General features: G+C 42.9%; 1 protein-coding gene across 3 annotated transcripts in view; it reads right to left on the bottom strand.

Annotated features, from left to right (window-relative positions):
* Nucleotides 1-9,356: 9,356 nt before the first annotated feature.
* XYLB (xylulokinase) overlaps nucleotides 9,357-13,275 on the bottom strand; it is an 82,367-nt gene continuing 78,448 nt past the window's right edge. For 2 of the 3 annotated variants that reach the window (XM_067291973.1, XM_067291975.1), the window contains one exon: nucleotides 9,357-9,654. In XM_067291973.1, the coding sequence (XP_067148074.1) occupies nucleotides 9,571-9,654 (84 nt within the window). In that variant the 3' untranslated portion in view covers nucleotides 9,357-9,570. The remainder of the gene's footprint in view (nucleotides 9,655-13,275) is intronic. The other variant, XM_067291974.1, reaches the window with a different exon arrangement.

Raw genomic sequence — 13,275 nt, 5'->3', positions numbered from 1 at the left:
CAGAGACCAGATTCAGAGCCTCTACTCAACTGAACAGCTGTACACCTATTATTAAATCCAACTGGATTACTAACATACATACATGAATGTACGGTCCAAAATTCAGATGCACCATACCAGCTGTGCATGGCTCCTATATATGTTAAAGCAGATTTTGAGAAGCTGTTTTGCTTCCCCATCCAGGAAGGATTATGGGTGGCCTAGTATTTAATTTACTGTCATGAGACCTGGGAGACCAGGGTTTGGCTCTTGTCCTGCCAAATGGGCTTTGGATGTGTCCCTTGGCAAAGCAAGAACACCCAGCTCCTCACAGATATGAAGGCTCCAATGGTGGGAATCAGCCCCAGCTTAAGAGAGGAAGTTTGTTGGTCAGATTCCTACAACAGTCAATGGAGATCTGGTCCCTGCTTTCAGCGGAGCCTTCTCAACCTTCATGTGCCTCGAAACAGCTCCAAGAAAGATTTGTTCCATAACCTTCTTGGAGACAGAGGCGGAGCTGATCAGTCCATAGTTCCCATGATCCTTCTTGCTCTTTTTGAAGATGGGCCTAATATTTGCATTTTCCTGGTCATCCGGGACCTTCCACAATCACTACGATCTTTTAGAGATGATAGAGAGCAGCCTCGCAATGACATCAACCAGCTTCCTCGGCACCCTCAGATGCATCTCATCTGGTCCCCAAAACCTGTATATGCTCAATTTGCTTAAGAAGTCTCTAAATTGATCCTCCTCTGCTATGGGCAGTACCTACCTCCCCTAAACCCTGCCACTAGGACAGAGATCTAAGAGGCTTGACAGCAGACCTTGCCAGTAAGGTGTAAGGCAAAGAAGGTATCAAGTACCTCAGACTTTTACAAGTCCTTTGTCACTGGGTTGGCCAAACCATTCTGCAGCAGACCAATACATTCCCTGGTTTGCCTTTTTCTGGTGATGTACCTACAGAAATCCTTATCGTTGCCCTTCACACCCATAACCAGTTTCACCTCACTTTTGGCTTTTCTAATTTCATCCATGTTGGACCACATGTGAGATCTGACGACAACTGATACTCCCCAGGACTGATCAGCACCTGTAAAAACAGATGTCATTGTAGTAACTCAACTGTTGCTTGATATGGTGACCATTTGCTTTTTGACACAAAAGTGAGAAATTGAAGAAAAACAGTCTAATTGCTCATTTAAGTCAGCCTGTTCTTTCCCTTCTGCTTAGCCAGTTAAAACCTCATTTGACAAGCTGAGAGTTTAGCTCCCAGTGCTCTTGCTTAAAATATAACAGATGGCCTCTAATAAGTAAATTGAAAAGTGCAAATAAGGTTAAAACAATTTTTCTTTATTGAATATCATTAACTTCAAGGCTGTCCACTTTAAAATGCTAATTAAACCTCAATTCCTTTTGCAGGGTTCTAGTGAAGAAAGATTGCCATGGGGCAAATTCCTCTTCTCTGGAGAACTAGCCCAGCAAACTGATGCATGGCTATTACGCATCCCAAGGCTAAGAAGTAAAGTTTGAAATTTTCTATTTATTTATCCCTTCCATATTAGTTCCTTCCCACAAATAAAACATAGTCAGAAAGGAAATTCAAGAGAGGTCAAGTGTGAAATCCCCCCTCTGTTCACATGGCAAACAACAATTTCTCTAAAGGTCACTACTAGTCCAAACTTAATGCATTTTTCTTGGTGAGCAGCGGCACAGAATTTCTGAGACCATGTTAAAACCTTGACACATGTCATGCCTCAAGTATTTGGCTCTGCAATCGTAGCACCACACACCATACAGGAGCACCTCACTCCCTTGCTGGTCAGAAACTTTTTAATTTCCAATTCAAATTTATTCACAATCAGTATATGTCCACTTGCTCTTGTGCCAATATTGTCCTTTGGCTTATATAGCTCTTCTCCCTCTCTTTACCCCCAGCCCTGAAGGATTTATGATGAGCAATCATATCACCTCTCTGCTTCCATTTGCTAGGCTAAACAAGCTATGCTTTTATTCTCCTCTCCTAGGACAGACTTTACATTCCTCTGAACAACTTCACAGCCTTATTCCTCACCTGGTCCCGTTTTAATTCTACTGTCTTGAACACAGGAGACCAGAAATGCAAATGCTATTCCAGACAAGGTTTCATCAGTGCCTCGCATAAGGCAATGCTCCCTGTCCCAGCTGAAAAGGCAACACAGATGAGCTCAAGAATAACATTTACCTCCTTCGTGGTCAGGTCATGCTCACAGTTCCTATTCAGCACAGAAAAGCTAATATGTTGAAATCTTTCACTTCCTCTATTGCTGCTGAAGGTTGAGCTCCCAGCCCCATCCAGGTCCAAACAGCACTGAAAGGCAGCCCCCAAAGAGCCTCATCTTCAACAAAAAGCAATGGGCGTGAAGCCATCAGCTATGTGGACAGCAGCCTCACGACAACAGCCTGTCATCAGGAGCAGAGAGCTCTGCGTATTAGTGAGGTCTCCTCAGGCTGCAGGGCTCAGCCCATGGCTCCCCACCAGCAGGCTGGCACCGGTAGGCTAGAGGAGCTGGGGAAGGGAGCAGTGCCCTGTCCCCTGACAGGCTGGGCTGCTGCAGAGAAAAAAAAGCAAGATGCATCAGGCCACAAGGAGGGGAGCCTGATGGAGTACCCAAGCCCCCTCCCCAAGCAATTCCTGAGTTGTGATGTCTTCTCCCTCCCCCTCTAAGCATATGACTCTCACTCATCTGAGAAATTTAATCTACTTCTTCATTTAAAGATTCAGAGTATAAATTAACGCAGAACTTGATATCAATTACCTGACCACAGCGATTTCTCATCTAGACAATCTGGCTGAACATCAGCCTGTTGGCATCCTTCCTTCACCCCCCAAAATTCATGTTCTGGATAATCCAACACTGATCACTGTTCAGCAACTCTGAGTTACAGCAACGTTGCTGGGCCAGGAGAGAAGGGAAATGGTTTTGTGACATTCATCCCAGCCTTTGCAGGAAGACCATGGCACAGTGGTGGCTAATCTCTTTTACTGCGGAAGCCAATGATCCATGGAGGTTGACTACTGACTGGCAGGGGAAATTGTTAGCAATAGTTGTTTAAGTTTAACCGGTCCATTTATAAAGTGTGCCAAAACCTCAAACCATACAGATCAAAGCGAAAAATCCATATTCACTGGGCAAACAGCAAAATGGGTCTGTGCTGAAAGGCTTCTGAGAGAGTCTGCCGTGCTGCGAACACGGTGAGATGGAATCAAATGAAACAACACGGCCATACCTTCTGAATTAACAGTCATTCCAGGAAAAAAATGCTTTCCTGCCAAGGGAGGTCTTGAAATGCAGCTTATTTGCTTATTCATTTGGATGAACTGACTAAATCACATAGTGGATTAGCTACATTCAATGTATTCTTTTCCCCTCTGCTTGAGTAGGCATCTCTTCAAAGGGACAACAATGGCAGGGACCAGAATAATTAGGCCAAGAAACGGAAATTGAGAAAAAAGGGTATTTCTGCTATAGGCAACTGTCCTCAAACTGTGCCATTTAGGGCTGGAGTCTAACAAAGAAATGATACCAGGAGTAACAGGGGAATGTCCCATCCTAACCTAACACGTTACGGCAGCAGTATTGAAGGGATGTTCTCAGGAGGCACAAGCTGCAACATCAAAGTTGTGGGGGAATCCTTTGCTTCTTATTTGTTTTCTGTAACTCGCGTTTTATTTTAAGATAAAAGCCCACAGCTAAGAAGCAGCTCTGTGGTGACTGCCTAAGCCCTTCTTTTATACAATATGGCTTAGACTATTTTTTTAAAGAGAATTCCAGCTTCCAGTAAAGCAGCATTTATCAGATTTGGAACAGAGTTGAGGTTTCAGGAGGGCAGCAAGTACATGTCAGTCAGAGAGTAAATATCATCTCCCAACAGCGCGTCGAACAGACCTTTGTTTTCCTGTGTGATGCTTTTCTAAGTCTTAAGGGAGATGTCTTTTACTCTCCCAGGTTACGGAGCTTGCAGGCACAATCCAAATGCCTGTGAGAGTCCAGCTTGGAGGGATAAACATGAGCAAGGGCAAGCAACAACTGGACAACGAGCAAGAATGTGAGTAACAGAGCGGTCGACCCACATCCGCAGGTTATCTCCAAGCAGGTGGAGGAAGAGGCCTGTCTGAAGCAGCTGGGGAGTCGATCTCACGGACTGGACAGGAAAACAGAGCAGTCCTGGAACAAGAAAGCTTTCTAGTGGTAATGGGGGACAAATCAAAGTTGAGATCAGCTTTCAGTCAAGTCTTGGGGAGTTTTGGCACAACATGAAAAGTTGGCTTTTTCTGACCCCTTCTCCACTCAGCTGCCTTTGAACTCAGCAGGGAGAGATGGTTCTCAGGACATAATTCACCTGCTCTGTAGCAGCCAGCTACCGTAAGATGACTGACAACCAACAACACCGCTCCCTTGTGGTCCTCTCCTCTGATTACAGCTGGAGCCCATCTGACAAACACAGATGTTTACACTGGTCAGATGAATCCCACACGTAAGGTGACCAAAGCCGCCTGTTTGGCTGATCAGATGCTAAAAGGGAAAGGACAACCAGATGGATGCGTTACAGAACGCTAAGACACAACTTACCCAGTAAAAACAGAATTAATAGCAGCATCTTAACATAGAATGTAGCACAAGAGCCTGTCATCCAAGGATCTTAAAGGAAGACACATTTTACATAATTAATAATAGCCCTGGTTGCTCTGTTGGGTAGGCTGAGAGATTAGGCAACTTAGTCAATGACCAAAATCAGAGATGATAGCAGAATCCACACGCAATGATAGCTGCTCCCTCACCCTTATCCCTCAGGATATCTGCTTCAAGAGTGCCAAACAAAATCAGCAAGTTCCCACAATGGCCAAGATATTCCCCGAAGTCCAGGATAACTGCAGAAATGTCATTCCATTTGTCAAGGCCAACTTTACAAAGCAACAGAGGAGCAGAAAAACAAGTAAAGGAAAATGATTCTTGGGAATGGATTTCAGCAGGAGACAAGCTCACTCAACACACTGCACAAAAGAAAAGTTCTTAGCATCTCGCAGAAGTGGAGACAGCTAACTAAGCAAACCAAGTACAAGGAAAGGTCGTATCTGCTGCAGGAGAAAGAAAACAAAAAACAAGTCTTTGGAAAAAACATCTAAAATTCTTACATTCTTATAACGTAAGCTGTGATGACTCAAAGCTAGACCACTCAAACAGGCTAACCAAAGAGGCTTGATTTAGGCTTTAATCACAGCATGGAGGGAGAGCAGAGGCTGTAACCACTGTAAATATCCATGTCAAAGGAGACATGTTTACACACTTCAGAAAGAAGCTGGCTACCAACAAAAAAAGTCATCCTGAGTTGTGCTGTCCGGCACATCACATTGGCCTGCACAAAGCCAGCATAAAGTAATAACAAGGTAAGATCCTTTGGTTTAGGTAAGATTTTATATCCAACTCACACAAGTGTAAAACACTGTACTAAGATTTCAAGCCAGGTGGAATCAGGACTACAGTCAGTAGGTGTTTAGAAAGGCTTTTTAGGGTAACACTCTGTGTAGGATCACTTATCTGCCTCAATGTCCATCTGTCTGCTCATCATCCTTACTCCTACATTTAACTTGTTTGGCATTTTCACTCCAATCTGACTGATGGTTAAGATCTCAACAAAATCAAAATCCTAAAGGTTACATGAAAAATCAGCAGCTGGGTAAAGGAAAAATCCAAATTAGCACCTTTCTGCTCAGGGAGGGGTTATAACTTGGCCCGTTATTCATTACAAGTACCAACACCAGCCAGTTTAGTTCTCGAAAACATCATGCTTTTCTTCCCCCACCCCTTAACCCGCATGCAGTGCAGTAAAACAAATGATTTGTTCAAAGTTTTGCTTTGGCTTTTTTTTATGGCTGTAGATACACTGCTCTGTGATCTGCAGTGGTAGCCACAAGTCCAAAGGAAAAGAAAGCTGAAAAACAAAAAGGTCCCACCAGGATCACACCCAGTGGTACTGAATTCAATTACTTATTAAATCACAGGCAGAGCACAGACCTTTTTCAGTGCATTACTTATTCAATCAGAGCTCCAGCTCTCTGAACTAGTCCCTTAAGAAACAGCAAACATCTTTTCCTGCTTGTTTCCAGTTGCCTCGCAAAAGACTCTAGGCTGTAAAGAAAATGGTTTTTCTCTGGGTCACAGTACAACAAGAGCTTGTGGGTGAATCCATTGCAGCTCTGATGGATCGATGAGGGTGCAGGGTCCTTGAGGCAGGGGAGTTGCCTGGATTCGGCCACAATCCAGCTGCCACCTCAACCGGCTTTGCTGGTGTAGGACAGCAGGTGCAGGTTGTGCAGCACTGAACAACTTCCTTCTTCCATGCAAGTTGCAGCAGATCTGTCTAGACGGGGTATATTGTTCAGCAGGTCTTTAATCACAGAAGCCAACCTTCCTTCTAGACAAGACAGCGATACCATGTTGTTCAGCTTAATGAATGGCAAAGTCACCGAAGTGGGGGAGAATCAACCTCAGTCAAATATGCTGAGGTAGAAGGTGTTAGCTTGCATTTAGATACGTGTTAGCAAAGACATTAATTAGCTCTAACCACTTTTTTTACTCCACACAACCAGAGCTGTTCAGTGAGAAGCCAGAATAACATAAGGTAGACAAACTGGTAAGAAAACAAGCACAATTTGGAAACCAAAGTGCACCAGATCCTTCCATCAGTGGGGCCTTTTTAGAGGGATGCACATGTGACAGCAAGAAACCCACGGTTCCTTTGCAGGCTAATGTGCATTCCTGGGAAAGGCAAAAAGAAAAGAGTGGTGGAAGTCTTACAGCAGCATTTCTCCAAAAGACTTTTCTAGGGGGAGATTTATTGAGTCTTATTCTATCTGACACTAGTCAGTGAACATGTGCAACTTTGGTGAGCTGGAAAAAAAAAATAGAGCTTGTCTATAAATTCTTATACTCCAGACACCATTCCTCAGAGGCCAGCCCTAATAAACTCATCACCACAGCAATACTATAACTCAGTGGTGCTCAACTCCCGGCCTTTCATAGCCTTGCCTCTGACTCCTTTCTCAGGGACTCCTGCACCAAGCACACAGTGCATCACTTACCCCCAAGAAACAGCATTTTAATGCCAACATGGGACACATCTACACCACACAGCGAAGCACAGTTTAGAGCCACGAGCCAGCCCAACATGGCATGGCAAGGCTGGAAACGGACAGTTACGGCCACCAGGCAATGCAGCCTTGTACAGCCAGAAGCACTCGGGCCCCAAAATTAGCTACCCCATTCAGAGCAATACCCCACTGACACCCCCAACAGCTCCATTTGGAGCCAGTGATCTAGTTAGAAATGTTCTGGCTAACAAAAAATGTCCCTGTGATCAACTGCACTGTGCTATGAGAGGGGAAATGTGAGCTTCAAGCTTCTTAAGTTGAGTACGGGATTGACCCTGATTCTCCCATTCATCCCACAGGCAAATAAGTAAGCCACAAAGCTGTATTGAGGCATCGGTCCTCTAACTCTGATAAGCGAATTGAACTACTCTGGAAATTGTCACCAAAACCCAGCGCACCTAAAATGCCTCTCTGAACCTCTTCCTTATGTGGGTTAGCTTTGATGCCAAACTAGTAACCAGACAGAGCTAAAGACTAATGATGGCAACGCTGCTTTGAATTGCTTAACTTGCATTTGTTTTAATTCTTCTGCACCTCTCTACAGGCTTGTTCAATGACAAAACGACTGCTGAAGGTGGAGGCCTGTGAGAAGTGTCATATGTTTTAGCGCTGTACCTTGAGACCCAGAATAATAAGCACATAAAAGAGAGAAATGTGTATTTATAATGCCACCTTTTAAAGCAATTGCTTAAAAGAAGCCTGCTTTAGAAACTCAGAAACGTAATGCTTGACCTTGCTGAGTAATCTTGCTAATATCAAGAGAAGTTATAATTATTCATTTGTGAACAAAAAAGGCACGTTTATACTCCCAAACGAAGCACTTCAATGCAAAAGGGAGAGCAAAGGAGGAACATGCCCATTCCTCTACCGTTCCTTGGGTGAGTCACCGCAAGGGCTTCCCACCAGCACAGCGGAGATGCACCAGCGACTGCAAGTGCTCCTAGACCGCTGTAATAGGAAGAACACAAATTTGAGTCACCCACCTCAGGTAGGGACATAACCCAGTTCTCCAAGGCAGAGCTCAAACACTCAGTAGAGAGACCCTCTACTTATTTCCTGTAATTCCCTAACTTCTTCCTGAGACATATTCCGACTTATACAAGAGCTGAAGGAAGGCTCCAGTCACTTTTATTAAAAAAGCCCACCTTACTCCCAGAAGAAATTTTTATCCTAAGGGAAAAATACTGGCACTGTACAACAGTGCAATAAAAATCTCCCACTTGCACAGGGTGATTTAGGATGTTTGTTCAAATTCTGTGGTTCCTGCTCATCTCTGCTGAATGATCTCCTGGTTTGTATTTTATCTAAGATTGTCTCAGCTACATCTACTGAACCTGGACTAAAAACATTTGAAGTGGAAGAGTAGCATCAGAGCAATACAGTCACCAATTTTGTTCATGATCTCCAAGAAAGAAATGGCATATTGACAGTATAAATAACTAGCGACCTTCATGCCCTGTTGGGAGGAGGGTTCTTCTTCTGCACTCGCACTCAGCATGAAACAAAGAATTTCATGGCATAACACCTGAAGGAGGAAGGGAAAACACTACTACCCTAAGCCAGCGTGCAGATGGAGCCGACTCTCTGCTTTCTGCTACAGAAGGGAAACACTGCGCAACATTTTCTACATTTGCCCCTTTTTTCTTTTTTACAAAACTAATGTCAAGTAAAATATTGTGCCACAGTTTCTATATCACACAGGCCAAATTCAACCTATCTACAAGAATCTCTGCTTTCCCGGACTTAGACAATCCAAACACATCATGTTTCATCACACAACAGATTTTCCATAATGGCATGCAACAAGAATTCCCCTTCTCTGACAGTTCCACTGAATATTTATAAACTGTAATTGGCCTTTACACCACACATCTCTGATGGGATGGGATGGGATTAAGTCAGTATGCTTATGCTTTTTGTGGATTTTATGTAGGTGAGGATATAAATGTAGATAAATTACAGACATGCAGAAAGATAGCTTCAAAAGATTTAAGTGGGAGAGATTGCAGAATAAAGATACTGTACTAAATAGGTAAGCAGAGAGGTCAGTATGCTAAACACGTGGAATTGAAACTGGTAGAGATGGGTATAGACTCGGATATACAATGCACCTGACTCCAGCTATTCTGAAGCAGCAAGCACTGCCTGAAAAGTACCCAAGAAAAGTTTATGTCAAAGACACACAGAACAATGTGATGCTATTTAATCAGATTTTCAATCTTAAAGTAACGTTTCTTCCAACATCCTCAAAAACAACCATTTAAAAATTATTCGTCATACTATTTTAAGACACGAAATGCAACAGAATGCTTTAAACAACTCCAGTAAATTCTGATCAAATCTCTTCTGATCTTCTCCTTGGCAGTTCACTCTTCAGCTGACTTATAAATTTTGTTTGCTTGTTACTTCGCCAGACAAGAAGAGGTTGGGTTGTAGATCACCTTCTGTTCAAGCTCTGCATATCTCTTCAGAAGTGGACGATAGAGCTAAAAAGGAAAAAGAAACAAACACGTCCAGGTTGAAAAATTAGATTTTTAAATCACACAGTAGGTAAAAACATCTTTAGAACTGAAATATGCAACATCTTTGTACACAGCTGAAGGTTTGAGGTTTTTTTCAACTTCCTCAAGAAAATGCTGCGGAGTCTTCCTTCCTCAAATGTCACAGTCCTTTTTACCATCTCCTTTACAGCTTAATTTTATGACACACACAGGTTGTTCCTATTGTGATTGTGTTCTTGCTATAAGCAGAAGTCATTACTTCCAGAGGAAGCAGCTCTGATAAAGTCACCTCGGCAAGTCCGACATGCCCCTCTGTAATAGCTGTCCGAATCACCCAGGCAGAACTCCTGTCCTTGCCTCCCTCTGCTATCTCCGGATGGATCACTGCCTCTGCATCCTCCTCCTCTGCCTCACTAATAAGCACACTGCCCCCCTCTAGTATGGCTAAATACCACTGTCAAAAAGGTCCTCCTTGGCCAATATGCTGACCAGAGCCTTCTAAAATACGTGCTTCAAACTCCCTCTCTCGCCCCTCTCGTCCTTCTGTATCTGTTTCAGCTGCTTCTTCTCACCTTCACATCTTTCACAGACACAACTTCTCCCATCTTTGATCTGCTTCAAGGCATGGCTCCTTGCTCCGTAATCCTAACCCTGGGATGCAAGGAGGAGCCAACTTCTCTCCACAGCCATACTGAAAATCTGAGTAGCTTTTTCATATTTTCTTACCCTGCAGCTAGAGTTCCCCCAAATTTTTAGGTCCATGATTGTTACAGCCATAAGAAGTGGAATCAAATGTATTCAAAATCCCAGATTCAAATACGCCCTGTGTTTTTGGATATGGGCAAGCTCCAAGCTGAGATTTGTTCCATTTGTTACCTATTTTTTTTTTCCTTCTTTTCTTCTTCTTGTTTCAAATTCAGCGCCAGCGATACCACAGAAAATCGGCTGCTTGTAAGCAACCTGGCTACATACGCAGAAATCCTGAGCAGAGCCTCACCCTACTGTGGGCTCAAACATGAAACTATACTTCATTTAGAGCTGGAAGATACAGCCTCTTCCTTATCTCCTCTTTCTAATTTTAACCGACCACCTAATAAAATCAGTAGCTTGACAAGCCATAGCAGGACAGCTTCAACCATTTGCTGGCACTGGAGAGGGGACTGCCAGGAGCCAGTGTGGGGTCTGCAAGATACAGCCTAGAGCCAGCTGTCCCTAGGAGGACGGCATAAGGTCACATCCCTGCTGCAATGAATCCTATGGGCCGCCAGTCTAGTCTACAAGCCCTCTGCACCAATGTTATTCATAATCAGGGCAGTCTCGCTCCTGGCTCCAGGTTCAAAAAGGTTATAGAGCCACAATGAATCATACCCAGCAAACTGAGTTATTGCTTTCATCAATAAGTAAGATCCAGCATTTAAATGCATTTTATCCTTTTCCAAATAAGAACCACAGCCAATAACTGCATGCGTGTGAAAAATTCAGGATGAAGATATTTAAAGTGCAAACCATGTAGAAAGAGACAATGTCGTTCTTGCACAGTTTCACGTACAGTCCTTCAATAGCCTCAGTCTCTATAACAGTCGCATTTTCTCAGATGAAAGAAAAAATGTCAAGCGTTTGCACAATTTTCTCATCTATGAAATAAAAAATTAAAGTGCTTTGTTCTTATGTTTCAATTGACGGAGGAATACCCAGTTTCTGTGCTTTCTTCTTCATGAATGATAGCTTCAGCCTGAACAGCAAAAGCTGGATTTATCTCTCTATTTCCATTTCCACCATCCACTGTGGCAGGTGAGAGTGACTTAATGGATAAATTCTGCAGAAGGAGCCTGTTTTGATCAACGCCTCCCTTTTGTCAACAAGATGCTACAGCAGTTAAAGTACTTTTCTTCAACAGATTAAGTATACCAAGGGGAAGAAGAGAAGGAGCATCTACAGAAAATGGAAACAGAGACTGTTCACTAGCCAAGGTCCTGTCCAGAGAGCTTTTTCAACACATCTCAGTGATTAACAGAGTGTCTTAGAGTGCATCAAACTTAAACCGATTAAAATACAGAAACCTACTCACTCCTACCTCTGCAACGAACTAATTCAATGACCTTGGGCAAGTCATATAATGTGTATATGACCCAACTTCTCTTCTCTACAGGGCATTGATACCAAGATCCATGCAGGCTGTCACAGATTTATGGGGCTAGAAAGTATACAGCACTGCTAACGCTAAATGCCACGAGACTCATCATGCCATTTTTAACTGACTACACGGGAGCCTTGGGTGTTCAGTGAAGCCAAGTGCCCTGGCTCCCTGTGGAGTGCGTATATATTCTTTTCATGTCCCCAGAGAATGTTATTGTTCCCATTTCTCCTGAATATGCACATCTGAGTAAACAAAATACAGAGCAGGCAATTATGGCCATACTAGGAGTATCAGTAAGTCAAACAAAAGCGGTCCTTTATTCCCTGAAACACCTACAATCAAGCCTTGCTATTTCTTTCTTTGCTATTGTGTAAATCTGATAAACCCCACGCACTTCTCAACAAAGATTTAGCACAACAGAGCTGTATTGGTAAGAGCCAAGCTTGGCTACTGAGAAAACAGACTCCGTATTACTTACCCAGCAGTATTTTTTACAAAATATACAACAGCACATTTACTAGAAGGCTGAGAAGTATTATTGTTAATACATCACTCTAAATTAAAACATGTCAAAATAAATGAACAACTACATTTACTGATACACTGTCTTTTCCTGTTTATTGGACTTAAGCACTTAGCTGGCTAATTGACAAAATTCAGGCATTTGCAATAAGCTTCCCAGCCATTAGTGTAAATGAATGCTGCATTATGTCCCGTCTGAAAGCACGCAAACAAAAAATCAAGACTGTTTCTTATACTCTTTTTTTCTGTTCATTTGGTGTAAAAAGCAGCCCAGGTCAGAGGTTAACACAAAGTTTTAAGTTCCTCTTCATTAGGGAAGTTGGCCGTAATTCTCGCAGTACATCACGGCTGGTAAGCGCAGCAGTAGTACAAGCTTTTCATAAGGAGTGTTTTATAGGGCAGCTTTACACCAGCTAAAGTTCTGCTCCAAGGCAATGCAGTTCCCATGAAATATCCAGAAAAAAAAGCCAAGCTGGCTCAGCTCAGAATGTGGCCTAAGTGCACCCACCCAGTTGTGTTCGTGAAAGATTATTCTCCACATTTCTTGCAACTGAATTGAGTTTACAGAACCTTGGACAACTCCTCCTACGTGGTTCCAGGAGCATTTTTCCTGCGGCAATTATATGAATTTATTTTTATAATTGAGGTCCAAAGGGAATAAAGAACTCTCAGTGATGCATAAAAACTCAGGAACATAAATTCCCTCTCTGTCATAGCCTCAAACCTAATATATCAGACCATGATATTTAACATAATGATGATATTTAAGTAATTACATGTATCACAACATGAACCTTATTATTGTCCATAATTTAATTGTCCTTGCTATATTATGGCCTTTTCTCCTGCTTATCTCTACAGCCTACTCTGCAACATTAGCAGTACTCTGATGGCTTCATTTACAAACCCTAAACTTCACTCCTGGGACAATTTGGCCACACTCTGAC

This window comes from Apteryx mantelli, chromosome 2 (assembly GCF_036417845.1).
Source record: "Apteryx mantelli isolate bAptMan1 chromosome 2, bAptMan1.hap1, whole genome shotgun sequence".
Classification (NCBI taxonomy): Eukaryota; Metazoa; Chordata; class Aves; order Apterygiformes; family Apterygidae; genus Apteryx; species Apteryx mantelli.
The sequence above is the reverse complement of the archived record's forward strand: the minus strand, read 5'-3'. Positions and strand labels throughout refer to the sequence as shown.